Here is a 15786-nt window from a genome sequence, read left to right on the forward strand (position 1 = left end):
AGAAATTTTGTGTTAACAAATAATTTGGAGACACTGGGTCGGATTAATTAGAAGCTATTGAAGAAGGACACATGGATTTTCCATAAAAATATTAATATAAAATAAAATATTATGGAGGGTCCTCTGGGTTGGGCTTGGAGCTTTTTTTCTTTTACAGGACATATTTCTCTATACTATAATGAATGCATTTAAATGCAGTGAGAGGAACGAAGCAGAAGAACTCTGTTGTCCTGCTAATGTATCTTTTTTTTCACAGACGAGGCTGAAATAGGCTATAGACTAAACACAGTGCATCGGCAACTGAGGGCAGCCCCATTTCCAATTGTTTTTGAATAAACTCAATACACACTGTGCATGGATGTGAACGTGACATGATCAGATAATTTCGGATTAACTCCCAGATGAACTGATTACATTTTTAGGCTATTAATTATCTAGACCAAAACATTTTATTCCTTTTCTTGTATGATAACTCACATTTGCATAATATGATGTTAATATCTACGGTGGCGCTGAGCATTCACCAAATAAAAAAAAGTTTCACAGCAGGATCTCGTAATTACGAGATAATATATAAAAAATAAATAAAAAAAAATTTTTTTTTTGAGGGGGCCCCCCTGGCGTTCGGGGGCCCTAAGCGACCGCTTAGTTCGCTTATGCCTCGGGCCGGCTCTGTGTACAGTGCCACAGTTTTAATCGCATTTGCTATTAAAATGCATTACGTGCCAAGATAATTACAAGTCTAGGTTGACGAGATAGGCTACTGTCTCATTTAGACAAGGAGGAGCGATGCACAACACTGCTTAAAGGGCTCTACATTAACACTCGCCAAATGCAGGTAAATATCATAGATAGTATATAAAAGTAAAAACTCTTAGGCGAGTAAGTTATTACGCCACTTTGGCTGGTGAAAGATGTGTGCTCACCGGGCGGCTTTTCTAACGTCTGCCTCTACACTCTTGTCACCACCACCAGTAGCCTACACGGCTTTCTATATGCAGTTAAGTTACTGCATGTGTGAACAGAATATTTCCTGTGCGCCTTCACATTAAAAGCCTGTTACTAGCCAAACGCGAGTTGACTTTTATTTTTAAGCAGATAAGAACAGGAAGTCGCTGCCTTGCAGCTCTCCAGTCAATTGCAGCGATTTCCGTGTTTTCAGATTTACGCAGTGAAATGAAAACAGAGGACAGAAAGCTTGTCATTTGTAATACTGGCGGATGCAACTAACGTTCATGAGGCTTCTATAAAGCTGCATGAACGCCAGTGATGCATTTTCAACGTATTTCCGCTCAGGCAGGGGGCGGCAGTTGAGTAGGAGGTCCCTAATGTGGACAAAAGTCACATTGCTGTTTCCACTACCATTTGAATGCGGACACATCGGACACAATCGACGTAAACAACCTCCGAATGTGGTTTTTGTGATCCGATCTCAATGTGTCTAGAGAGTATTTTCACCTGTAGTTAGAGCTGTATTCACGAGATCAAATCACAAAAACCACATGTTAAAGACAAGTGGAAACGGGGTCAAAGTATTCTTATTTTATCCTACAATTCACTGCTGAATACTACTATTCAGTGACCAATCAGGTGAAATAACGTTGTTTTGTCTGGATATAACTCCCTTTCTTTGAGAGTGAAATCCCTGGCCTACTCTTTGTGTGTATGTTGCCTAATCCTGTGACAGTGACTGTGTGGAAACTGTCTAGCAGTCATCTGTGCGTGTGATGTCACTATTAAGATGACTTTCGTGCTTCAGGCATCACTTGTCAAATCCTCTGCTGGCCACAGTCCATGAAACCAACTGTAATTCCTGAGATTAGCCCTGATGTTCTGTGATCAAGTTTCAGCTAAACAATCATTGAAAGAATGTTATTTTGTAATTTACCCTTTGGGAACAACCACATAAGTAGACATTCTGTCACAAGCCACCTGTTTGTACATGTCTGAATACTATGCTTCAATGTATCAAAGTTTCTTGTTTTCCTGTTTAAAGGTGGGCTCAGCAATTCTGGAGAATGCTCCTTATATCTCCTCACCATCCGCTACCTGTACGTAATGTGTGTGCGAAAAAAGCTATAGTGTACTGTTAATATACAGCCTAAACAGGTATGTAAACAAAGAGTATGTAAACAAAAGGGGCCCACCATGGCTAGCTAGCAACATGCTCGTTTACAGAGCCTAGGCTGTGTATAAGCACCAGCTTTTTTTTCAGCGCAAAGTGCGCCCAGACAGTACGGACAGGCAGCGGATCATGAGGAGATATACACTCATTTTGACAAAAAGGGATTTTGACCACAAGCGTTCTCCAGAATCGCTGACTCTGACATACACATTGTGTAGATAAGAATTAGGAACGAGGTGTTATAACACATTGAAATATGGGAATGACAAACTGAGTAAGAATTAGTTCATTGAAATAAAACCAAAACCTTCAATTCAGTTCAGCCAGGTCAGATGTGCTGTTACACTCGCACTTGCCATCCTGTAGGGCACGCCTAAACCATATAGGAGTATTATGAAACCATATTACTTAGACGTTCTACACAAGCATTCAGAGGTCTAACTTTTACCCTCTCACACACATGCACAAGCACACGCACGCACACACACACACACACACACACACACACACACACACACACACACACACACACACACACACACACACACACTTACATGCATGCTGGTACCAACACATACCCATACAGAGACTTGTTTTCTTTCTTTCTTGCAGTTCGACCACAGGCCTACGTTTCCATTGACATCTCGTCCAACAGCAGTATCTTGGAGCTGGCTGAGCAAGCCCTGGGATGGAAGTCTTTGGACAGGGTGGTGGTGGCCAGTACTGACTACTCCATGCACCAGGCTGAAGAGTTCACCCTCATGTCCTGCCCCACCTGCACCCCCAACCAGGTCAAGGTCCAAGGTGAGACAACCACTTTTCTTTCTTTCTTAAACCTTTATTTAACCAGTAGAAAAACCTATAGAGATTAAAAATCTCTTTTTCAAAGGTGACCTGGCCAAGACAGGCAGCAGCACAATGGACCATAGTTACGGACAAACACACAGGGAATAAATTAAAATAGCACTTAAAATAAAGCAAATCAATTCACACTGCAAAAATCTTAATAGACATATTTCTGTAACCAGGAAAAAAAACTATTTAAAACACTGACATCTTAGAGAGTCTAGCTCAATTTCCTACATTTTCAACTTAAAAGCAAAACGAAATGAATTCAAAAAGTCCTTTCTGCAGCGTATTCCACATAGTGGGGGCAGAGTATACAAAAGCCTTTTTTTTCTGTCCGCACATTGGGGACAGAAAGCAACACTAACCTACACTTTGGCTGCGTTCTGAATTGCATACTCTTTCTTGTTTCTATTCTACATAAAGCTGATCATAGAAAACAATCTTGTTAGCATGCAGTAGGCAGACAATTGGGACATACTTTGTACGTGTTTATTTCATCATAAGATTTTGTCTCAATCTTGCCTCTTGCTTTTTATATGCGTCGCATCCCTAGTTGTTTTCATATGGAGGCCTCGTTGATGTGACGTCACTTCCGGTGCACACTGGATTTGTGGGTCAGAATCGCCCAAATAGCATGCTAGTTTCAACACTAAATATCTTGACCCAATGTAGTAGGCATCCGGATTTTTTAAGCATAATAAATCTGACTGCAAGAATTAGGACATCCTAAATCTTTTTTCTACGACACTAGGGTGACGCAGAAGGGTATTGGAACGTAGGGTCAGTTACCATGCAGGACCGGAATCAAATGTAGTTTAACATTTTCCATAAGTCTGTGATCAACCAAACATTTAAAATTAGCATCAAATCTGATCTACCGTATTTTTTTAACATATTTTAGAGGTGGCTACTTTCACTGGAGAAGGCTTTTGACAGTAGCTGTTGGGCATATTCTAACTTCATTTTTCCACTTATATTTGCCTTGCCCGTACTTGGCTTTGAAGTGGCCGCTGGCTTGAAAAGTGGGTCACATACGCCCACTAGAATCCTTTGTGCCCCCCCATCACTAACCAATGATTCACTCATGGTACTGTAATGAGGTTTAGTTTAAATAGGGAATGCTAAACATGAAAAAAAATATCATATCAAGGAAGTGGAATAGTAAAAACTTCCTATAGCTAGATGGTAGTAGGGTGATGTTGAATTTTGCCACTGCTAGAGAAATTATTTTGCTAAAATACCAGTAACGGTTTTGGTTTCTCGCGCTCAAGACAGGTTTAAAGTGTAGCCTGCTTGAATTTGAACTTTATTTTGGTATGCCAATGGGTCAAGTCCAGCATTCTTCACCTGACTATACAGTGCTATTTGAACACCTTAAATGGTATTTCTATGGGGAAAATAAGAAAAGGGACCCCCACAAAAATAAAGAACTTCTGGAACTAGATAGTGTAGTGTGTTTAGTGCTACAAACTATTTAGTTGATTAATTGATTAATCAATGACCAACCATTTTGATAAATGATTACTCATTGAAGAGAGTTATCATGTATAAATACCAAACTTTAACTATCTTAATATTTCATAGTTTTAGAAATTCTAACAAATTCTCTCGTGTTATCACAATGTGACAATTTTTGTTTTTTACATTCTGTAGAAGATTATTTATTCGCAAAGAAATAATGACAAATGAATCGGTAAAGGATAGAGTGTATTTGTGTTTTGCAGCACAGCATGACTAACCTAATAAAATTGTTGAAGAAATTCTATCCTTCCCTCTGGTAGGAACTGCTCTGTGGGTGTGTACATGTGTAAAAGAAAGAGTAGAGAAACAGAGCTTGAGTACAGAGGCTGAGGACAGAACATCAGATTGTGTTTTTAAAGCCGAAAATAGAGGAAATGTTCCTAAGCTGAAAATAGGTGTGACAAAAAAGAACTGCGGTGGGCCTTCCACTCAAATCGTGTCTCACATCTCAGTGCCATATGGAAGAATGATAATGCTGCCTTTATCTGCTCCCCATCGTCAAAGTTTAACTTTTGTATTTTAACCAGGTGAAGAGGGGGTGGAAGTAGCTCAGTCCACAGGGTTTGAGAACTGGTTCAGGTAAATAGGAACGACCAAGGATACGGCCAAGCATCGGGAAGGAGAGGTGGCGGGCTTGACCGCAGTGAACGATTAGACTTGTCTGCCTGCTCGATAGACTGTCTGCTGCAGCTGACTGAAGGCTTAGGCCCAGCTGTTAGCCACAGGGCTAACTGTTATGCTAACAAGATTCAAAGTCAAAAACTAAGTTTGTAGAAGTCTGTTAGCAGATTGATATGGCAGAAAAGGAATCAATCAAATGAATAACGTATAGGCCCTTATCAACGGTCATTATATCCTTGACAGCGGTCATTCTAGCTGGACATAACACACCTGTAGAATGCCATGATTGACCAATCAGAACACAGGATTCATCAGTGCCGTGTAATAACTATATTTTTTGCATATGGGAACACAGCAGCCAAATCAGAACTCATAGGTCCAGTTGCAATAAGCAGCTGTTGTAATGTTCACACACAGCACCTGCCCCCTACTTTGATCTGCATTGGGCCAGTGTCTTTGGTTTTCCAACATTGAGACTGGTGCAGATACAGGGCTACTGTGTAAATATTTAATTTATAATGTGTGTTTTTGTGTGAATTGTGTGGATTGAACCACCAACCCTGCAATTGAGGGTCGACCACCCTACCCACTTAGCTACATCCCCCCACCCTTCTAAAGAGGTTGGCTGTGGGCACTTCTTCACTCTCACCTGCCGAGAAATGTCAGCCTCAATGAAGTCCACTTTATTTATGTGGCACTTACGTCACAGAGCACTTTGTTGCAAAGTGTACCACAAGGTTAAAAGTAAAAGTGTAGAGCACAACAAACCATCTGGACTAATGAAAAAAGCCCGTAAAGAAACATTGGAAACACACAGCAAAGGTGAGAAGAGAATGTAGAGAGGTAGCTTCTTCAAAAGAAATGAGTTTCTTCCTTCCTGTTTAACAAACACATGTTCTATTTACATCACCTGATATTAAAGTTATGATCCTTAGATTTTGTATTTTATCAAAGTCAATTTCTGATAGCATTTATGGCCGTCAATCTTTCTTCATTAGTTTCATCAAACATACTCATTTGGAAGGGAGAGCAGAGGGGAAATTATACACCAACTTTGTGATGTAAGCGTCTGTCGAAGATCACAGATCCAATGTCTAACTACCATACTGCCCCTAGTTGAGTGCACTCTATTGCTTCCCTTCCAACTACAACTCCCAAGGTTCAGTTCAGTACGAAACTTCCAAAACATGACTTCTGGAATCTGTGGCTGCTCTCACTTTGGCAGCTCTATAAAAAAACAACTTCAGGCAACAAGTCCCCTCATCTCACAGTGTGTTTGGCTGTGCAGTCAAGAGAAACACAAGCTCTTCTTCGCTTGTGTTCCTGACAGAGTAGCTGCTCAAGGCCCTTTTTTTGCTGTCCCCAGTGGTCGATACATGTATAATTAAAAAAATGCACTTGCTGTAACCTCGGGTGTTGCCAATTCAACAAGGACTGATGTCTTTCGATTATAATTTGAATGGCTCGTTTGAATATTAATAGTGAATATTCGGAGGTTTTTTCTCAAGAGGAGATCATGTTTATTTATTGAATACAGAATAAATGCATGTGTACCTCCTTCACTAAAAAAAATAAATTCCAGAGTTGTTATTTGCTTAAAACTGAAAAAAATTTGCACACTGAACCCATCCTAATTTCCCAGGAATCCTTGCGTGACAGTTAAGGCTGGTTTGTAAGGAGGAACGTGTGTGTGCACATAAACAGCCAGGCTAGATAGAGAGCAGCTTAGAGACAGCCTAGAGCAGTGGGGAGTGTGGGAGTGTAAAGGGAAGGTGTTTGCACTGACTCTGGGCCAAGGGAAAGTCTAAGCTCTGCATCCTGGAGTACTGTGTGTTCCTGACTGGGCCCTTTCACACACGCACACACACACACACACACACACGCATGCACACACACACACACACACACACACACACACACACACACACACACACACACACACACACATTGACAGGCATGCTGGTACGAACACATACCCATACAGAGACTTATTTTCTTTCTTTCTTACAGCATGGTCATTAGGCAGTAGGAGTTGTTTGGGTCAGCCTTGTCAGCTCTCAATCCTGTATGATTCAAATGGGTTTTTGCCTTTATCTCTCGGAGAAATCCTTTGTGCCCGGCAGTAAAAAGAAAAAAAGTGGACAGTAACATGATTTGGCGTGTCCTCTCATAGATGTCTCATAGCTGACACAAGAAAAAAGTCAAGTTTGTGTTGCTTATGCCGTGGATTAAGCTGTGTGGAGTCCAGGATTTATTTTACAAATCTGTGCCTGAGCTGCTGGCTTTTCTGTCCTGCCTTGCTGCATCATAAGAACAGCCCCCCTCCCCCCTTTTTTTTCCTCGGCCCCCTCCCATCACCATGTATTTGGCCATCCAGTGCGCAAAATCCTATTTTAGCGAGAGCTGCCCAAAGGCTGCTGCTGTCACTCTCTTCTTGACTGTAATCCATTTCATTAATTCCTGCCCGCGTGCCACTTCGCACCAGCGTTTTTGAACATGCAGTTATTATCACGTTATCCCATGAGCCTATGCAAAAAAAAGAAGAGAGGGTGTGTTTTTGTTGATGGCAGCTGAGACCTAGGAGATGGCAGACAGAGACAGATGGCCCCGGGGCTATTTATCAACTTGAGCCCAATAGTTTTGCTTGATTTTTTTTTAAGATGTTGAACTTTTGACAGTTCTAATTGGCATAAGTGATGATGAGTGTAGAAAAATAAAATATTGTATTGTAATGTTGTATGTATGACATTTACCTAACCTCACAAAGCCAGGCGGCGTCTGTCCAGGGTCAGCTTTCACCAGGAGATTTCCTTTGACAAAATATCCATTAATTGCAATCTATTCATCACTGAAAACCCGATCTTCCCCAACAAATAAATAACAAATAAATCAGCGAGTTCTGACAAAATGACATCTCAAAACTACCAAACCTCATTAACAATGTACAAAGAAACAACGCCATGGGCATTATTCTACAGATACAGCAGCCCTCCACTCGTCTGCTTTCAGGCTTTTCACCTTTCTGTTGGAACTTGGTTTCAAAGACTTGCTTTGCAGGGTGATAGGTTTGGGCTCGCAGTCTGTGCCATCCCAAAGGTGCAGGATGGGGCTGAGTTATTTCTGCATCAAACTGGGACCGCCTACCTTTGCTTGTGCATTGTCAAGTAAGACCATAGAGTGGCAACACATTAAAAATAACTTGGGCTTATTTATTGCCAGATTTGTTCAGGAACTGATTTGGTGAATAGTTTAAACCTTTTGACTTGGTAGAGTTTAAGCATCCTTTTTGAACTGATGTGTACCTCAATTAAAATTGACATGACGTGGCATATGACATTCCCAATTGCTAGTTGGAGAGAAGTCAAGTATTTATAATCAGACCTGGTATTATTTTTTACAATGTAACAATAATACCCAGATTGGGTATGTAATTACAGGCAGACTGAAGTGTGGTGTTGTGAGCAGCTGTCTCATTGGATCAGCCCCCTTTGTCTGATAGAGGCGCTAAAGGAGACAATATGCGCCAGTAACCAACAAAGCCAAAGGGCCTTGACCAGCCATCGGCCCCTGACGAGTGTTCCGAATTGCATACTTTCTACTATTTAGAATGGTAAAAAAGATTTAGTATTTCCGTTTCTTGTGACCAGATTTAGGATGGTTAAAAAGACCCGGATGTCTACTTCATCCGGCCAAGATTTTTACTGTTGAAAACAGCATCCTATTTGGGCGATTCTGACGCATAATCCAGTGCGAACCTGAAGTGACGTCACATCAATGGAGCCTCCATATGAAAACAAACGGGGATGCGACGGATAAAAAAGCAAGAGGCAAGATCAAGGCGCAATGTTATGGAGAAATAAATAAGTTAAAGTATGTCCCAAGTGTATGCCTACTGCATCCTAACTCAATTTTTTTCTATGTAGAATAGAAAAAAGAAAGAGTATGCGATTCGGAATGCAGGGTTAACATTAGTGCCGGTTCTCTCCTAGAAAGTCCTTTTCAAAAGATGGAATTGCTTAATTTACTTAAGTGTGTGTCCCGCTCGTCACTCATTTCAAGCTTTGGTCGCAGCAGCCAATCAAATCAGAGGGAGGCGGGGTTTAGCCGGAGACTACAGCTGTATCCCATTACAGAGACCGCCTCCTTGGTAGGACGCGGTCTCGCGGTCTATGAAGGCTATAGCCTATGAAGGCCGATTCGAAGGCCGAACCAGGGCCGAACGAGCGTTGTTAAACGGGACGGTCTCCGCAGGTCTCCGTTTACAAGCATTTCCGGTTTGCGTAACAAGCCGTTACCTTGCGTGACGACTCGCCGCTCCTGTGCTGCCTAGCAACCCTGATAGCTGCCAACGGAAACAGCCTTGTCAACAGAGGAAAAAAGAAAAAGAAGTTGCCTACCAGACGAAAAGAAAAGAAAGTACAAGAAAAAAAGAAAGGAAGATAAAAGTTAAGAAGATGGAGCAACACGTTGCTGTTTTGTTATTTTTTATTTTATTGTATGCCATCTCTGAAAAAAACGCAATGAATCATGGGATATGTTGGGCTGCGAAGGATACATCTGATGCAGCCTTCAAAACCGTGAAACGAAGGCTGCAATTCTCGGCCGCATATGAGGAGCCTTGCAAGGAGCCTTGCAAATGGAACAACCTTTGCGCGCCGCTATGACGCAATCGGTCTTCAAATGCAGCCTTCGTAAGACCGCAACCCCTGAATCGAGATACAGCCTACTTCATGCCGCTTCATGCCCGTCGTTACTTTGGCCTTCAGTGTGCGCATGTATTCGCCGCAAGCATGATATAAATATGATAACTTCTACATATTTGGTCCAAAACTTCATAATCAATCAAGGATGCACACCTTCGTGCCGTGCGCAAGCAATAGCCGGAAGCTCAGGCCGATCTCACTAACAGTGAGAGAGATATGCCAGTCACAGACAGACACACACACAGACAGACGTTTCTTGCTTCATAGATAGATTCTATCAAATTTGGATTTGGTCCATTTTGTATTTATAAACCGGCGTAGAACATTGAACCACACTCCATTCCTTTTTAAATCCCACAGTATTGGTTTAAACAAAAAATACTATATGCTCTCAATTTTCATGGAAACAATAAAAAACATCTTGAATAGACCATAATAAGTTGTATTTGCTCAGGATTAAAGTCAGATTTGGTTGTACCTCTATTACCTTTCATTCAAAGCCAAATTCCCCATTCTATGGCTGGGATTGGTCGGAGGCACAGATAATCGTACAGCATAACAAATGTTTTTTCTCGTGCATCAATTTGATATAGTCCCAAAACCTATTGCACACTTAAATAAACCTTTGATAAAATTCTCTATTGGCATGGTAAAATGATACAGAAAAGGTTAGTTTCCATACGTCCATAAATCAGCTATTTCCGGCAGACAGTAACCCATCGATAACATGCCTATGCAAGGACATAACACTCATCAGACATGGTAACATTTTGACGGACAAAAGCTGAATTCAATTTTCAGAAAAAAAGCTAAAATAACCTGAAGTGGTTCCTACTGTGTATGGATTACCATCGATGTCTGGATGACAGTCTAAAATACTTGCACATGATAGGGAATGGTTTCATCTATAAGTCTCTCATTTTGACCTTCTCCAGTAGCAATATTCAGTCACAGAAAAAGGGTAACTCACTCATCAGAGAATTTGGAGGCACTCGAAGTGTGTAAGACATTGGGTAATATACTGTATATTGCACAGAGACTTAAAACAGTTGGATCAAACCCTCTCAGATGTTGGCATGGTTGTGGGAAGGTGAACACCTGTGCACTCTCTAGTTCTATCCAGCTGGCAAGGCCCTCTGGGATGCAGTTAGAGATACACTTTCAAAGATTTTGAACATGGATGTATCTCTGTTCGGCCAACCTGCTTTCAAGGCATCTAGCCCAATGGCATGTATTGTAATTCTGCACAGAAATATATAGAACCAGCATGCTTTGCAACCAAATCCATTATTCTTATGAATCGGGAAGTTAGAAAAAGCCAATTGCATAATCTCTGTTATATCTAGATAGGACAGAGAAAAGTTTGAGGGCCAAAGCTACTTGAATCGTGCCTGGCAGCACCAGCTTTTCCCCTTCTAGAACTATTCATCACTTCATGAACAATAAGTAACTCTCAAAATGAAGTACATTTTCGCATGGGAGTCTTAAAAAAAATATCAATACAGATAACGATGTATGAGTTCTGTGAAAAACAGATGGACGAATTGTAGGCACTAGTAAACGCTACTAAACTGGGATCTAATTCTTATTTATTTTAAGCCTGGGCTATTGATGTTTCAAGTCTGAGCTGGAATGGAAGTGTTCATTTGTACTCGTTGTGTCGCGGCGGAGGAGAAAAAGAGATCAAGCATATGGCTGAGTTGATATTCTTGCCATACAGATTTCACACATTTTTTTAATTAAATTTTTTTTCTTCCACTTAGTTTTTTTCCCTAATCAGACCATTTCATTGTTCCGGATTTGAATGTGTAGGAGTGGTGGACGTGTGGAACATAGCTGTTATCGTTTCTGCGCCGTTCCACCACTTAACTGTGTTATTTTGCTGTCCCTTTCTTCTCGTTCATTGGACCCTCTTTGTTCTCCTCACTATCATTTTCAGAGGAGTAAATTGGCCACAATATGCAAAGTAAATAAAACAGCTTTCAAACTTGTTGAGGCCCTCAGCATAAGTGTGGGTTAGATGTGGCGGTTGAGAACTAAATATTTCTAAATGTCTCGGCATGCGACACACATACTAGATTCTAAAACCTGTTGTCCTACCATAACTATAGCTTATTAACTGTCTGGAATGAAACAATAGTAGAGTCAAAAGCAATTAAAACTGCAGTGTTGTATGTTGGTTTGCTACTCTGCTCACTTTGGCAGTTGATTCTATCTAATAAAAAGTGTGCAAATAGCCATCCCACAGGTAATAGTGTTGTATAACTCAGCTTTGTGCTATCTTTACCTGTCCATCATTATTCATTATATTGGTTCATAACATTTCCAGACTTTTAGTAGAACATTAGAATAGCAGTTTCTGAAATACTCAGACCAGCCCGTCTGGCACCATTAACCATCTCCCCCATTCTGTTGCTTGTTTTGAACTTTAACAAGTTGTCCTGTCCAGGTCTACATGCCAAATGCATTGAGTTGCTGCCACGTGATTGGCTGATTTCTTATATGTGTTAAAAAGAAATTGAACCAGTTTAAGTGGCCGGTGAGTGCATATATACATAAGAAGCAGTAAAGTGCTCCAAGACTGGCATCTGATTTTCCTACTTGATGACATCCCCATTGCTGTCCAGTGAATGAGTTAGCTGTCAATCTAGTCTGTATTTAATGACGTTTACAATACTCGGTAGGTTTGCTATGAATCAGTCAGAGCACAAACCAGACCAGAACGGAAAGGAAACAATGTATTTTTTCCTGGGACCAAATGAACTGATCTGTAGATATGAAAGCAGGCCTTAAAATGTTAGTCTGGTCACACTGCAAGTTCAAACGTCAGGGAGAAGGAGACATTTTGTTTCTAAGTTTGGGTCGACTCAAGGGTGAACTCTAACTCATAGTCAGCATTCCTCTTTTCCTATATTTCTCTCACATCACACACACACACACACACACACACACACACACACACACACACACACACACACACACACACTTGAACTGCTCTACATAGATTCAAGCTTGAAAGTGTGTGTCATGCATCAATGTGTATATGAGGGCCTCTTTTTCCTCACCATAATTATAGGTTCTGTGTGGCCAATTGCCTTTTAAAAAAAAGAGAAAATGTGGTGCTAGAAAGTCTTAATTTAGCCTCACCATTATGTCCTCCATTGTAATTATCTGAAGCATCTGCTCACACACAGCAGACCAACTGTAACTGTATGTTCTCACAGTCTCTGTTGGGAATGGGGCACCTGTTAACACTGTGCTCAGCTCTGTTGAATTCACTGTTTAGTGGATACGGACAGTGGACCTTCAGAGTTGGTTGAATGTTAGGTTTCAGGGGGGGCTGAAAATAGCAATAGGCACCTGGAATACTTTGGCCAGGGGTAGTCTTTTTAATGCCAGTACACTGCCACAAGGTTAAGGTCAGGCAAGAAGTGTAAATGGTTATGGTAAGTCTCATGTAAATATTTGTATGTAATGCCCTCCAAACTGATAGAAACATGGCTTTAAGGTTTACGTAAGGTTAACCTTAGTCTCCCTGTGATGAAAATTTGGCTTGGGAACAGCGCATGATTGCCTCATAAAAAACATACATAAAAAACAAACAATCAAAAAAACAACAGAAAAACGAATATTTGGACATCAACAACATGGGTCTGTTTTTGCATAAAAATGTAAGGGGTAGGGTTAGAGTGCAGTGGTGTTAATCTGTTTATTACATTAAGCCGTTTTGCAGTAGATCTTGCGGTTAAAGTGCTAACCTAGTTATTGCACATTTACTATTGCACATTGTTCATCAGCTCAATGGAAGGTGGGACAAATGATAGTTTTGAGTGGTTAGATTTGCATCTTGGCCAACAGTCTTCTATCCTAATCGAGGTGTGTGTGTGTGTGTGTGTGTGTGTGTGTGTGTGTGTGCGCGCGCGTGTGTGTGTGTGTGTGTGTGTGTGTGTGTGTGTGTGTGGGTGTGTTCAGGTAAGGCTCAGTTCATCCACATAGGTGAGGAGGTGGATGGGGTAGACATGAGGGCAGAGGTGGGCCTGCTGAGTCGTAACATCCTGATCCACGGTGAGATGGAACCCGGCTGCTACGGCAACGAAGCCTGCAAGTTCTTCGACTTTGACACTTTTGGAGGACATCTGAAGGTAAGCTGTTTCCCTAACCTTGTCATGTACAGAGCTACCAGCCAGGTCAATCATATATGTTCACTGGGAGTCACTATATGTTGCCCATGGATTATGTAACAGGGCAACTTTGCTTCAAATTTGTTCTGGTGACAATATTCAAAAGCAATCGGATACAAATTTGCTCCAAAACCCAAAACCATGCTTATCCAGACGTGGTAACGTATTGCCAAGAATAATTTGTGCCTAGGCACGGAGTGCAGGCCATGTTAGGGTGTGTCCTTCATGTAGACAGGTGGAAAGTTAGGCGTCGGACCTGGGGTAGTGGATGTATTGCACCTCATTGGGTACCGCATAATCTACAAAAAACGTTAGATCATCAAATGGTTACACTTGATTCAGAGGGGAACATTCTTGACCATGGAGATAGCAGTTTCAAACAATGGCTGGAGAAGAAGGTGTTACAATGACCCTATTTCCTGACTTGGCCAGTCAAATTATAATCACAGATGCTTTACAAAACCCATCATCCAGTCAACATCAGGGGGGAAAAAGAGAGAGACATTGACGGACAGGAAAGGACGGGAGAACAAAGATGGAGAGGTAGAGAGAGAGAGCGAGGGGCTGTGGTTGTATTCTCCCTGCCTTCGCGCTCTCTCTCTCCCCAGGGCGAGCTATCAAATCCTATTATATATTTCCATCTCAGACTTGTGTCAAAAATATTTCTCATACATGAATGTGTGTACAGCTCGCACAGGCTCACACGAATATGAGAGCCTCTGTGATATTTTCAGTGAAGCCCTTCAAAATTGAATGCCTCATACCAAGTCCCTTGACAGTACTGTAATATCTGAGGGGAGCAGCCTTTGGTTTTCAGGTTGCATTTTTATTAATGATTTCAACAGCAGGGTAAGGTAAGCATGTTCTCAAAGGCTGTAATCTTTTAATCAAATTTACCAAAGCCACTTTTCATCACTCACTCAATTGTCTCTATAATGTATTTTATTCACTGGTGAATCTGCATCTGCCTTTCTTCTCCACATCAAATCCCCAGCCATATTAACTGTCTCTCACACATCTCCTTTCATCCCTTCTTTTCCTCATTCAGCCTCCTTTTCCCTATTCAACACTTCCTTTTCTTTATCTTGGTTATGTCCTTTTTCTACCCCCATTCCTTGCTGCCCATCTTTCTCTTACCTCTTCTCCCAAAACGGTCTGGCTTGTTTGTGATTGGTTTAAGATAAATGCAATCATTTCCAGCCGGCGCTAAGCCCAGGAAGCAGCAACGGTGTGCTTGCAAAAGTAGTGACAGGGGGAACTTGTTTGCATGGAACGTTTTGCATGTGAGGAGCTTGGCAGTGAAATTGGCTACTGTAAAATCACCACTAAAAAACGATGTATGTATGTATGTTGCCTATTTGATGTAATTTTGGGGGTTTTAACTATTTAAAAAAATTGTGGATGTGACCTCCAGCTTGTTTAGCTGCTGAACTTACTATGAATGAGCGTAGTTTGTGCCAACTTGAGTTACGTTGACCTTCAGTTTTTTTCTTTAAATACATCGCTATGCTGTCACGGTTACTGACGTGATTCGTGCCCAATGATTCCAGATATAGTTGTTATTTGAGTGACACAACAACGTGGTCTCCCTGTATTAGTGACTGAAATGAGTCTATTGTTTGTGTATTTTTGTAAGGCTGTTTTACATTTTGTAAATATATTATTGAGTATTAAATATAAATCATTTGATGCACGTTATGTAAATAGTTGTTTAAAGCTGATACATTCATATTAGATAATTATTGACTAAGGGGTGGGAATAAAGTAGCTTTGTCTTCCTCCCACT

General features: G+C 41.1%; 1 protein-coding gene across 1 annotated transcript in view; it reads left to right on the top strand.

The window, feature by feature from the left end:
• Positions 1–15786, top strand: part of cemip (cell migration inducing hyaluronidase 1) — a 164650-nt gene that overhangs the window by 108740 nt on the left and 40124 nt on the right. The window contains exons 11-12 of the mRNA XM_080030895.1: positions 2738–2929; positions 13792–13961. Coding sequence (XP_079887021.1) covers positions 2738–2929; positions 13792–13961 — 362 coding nt within the window. The remainder of the gene's footprint in view (positions 1–2737; positions 2930–13791; positions 13962–15786) is intronic.

This window comes from Ammodytes marinus, assembly GCF_949987685.1.
Source record: "Ammodytes marinus genome assembly, chromosome: 1".
In the NCBI taxonomy this organism is placed as follows: Eukaryota; Metazoa; Chordata; class Actinopteri; order Uranoscopiformes; family Ammodytidae; genus Ammodytes; species Ammodytes marinus.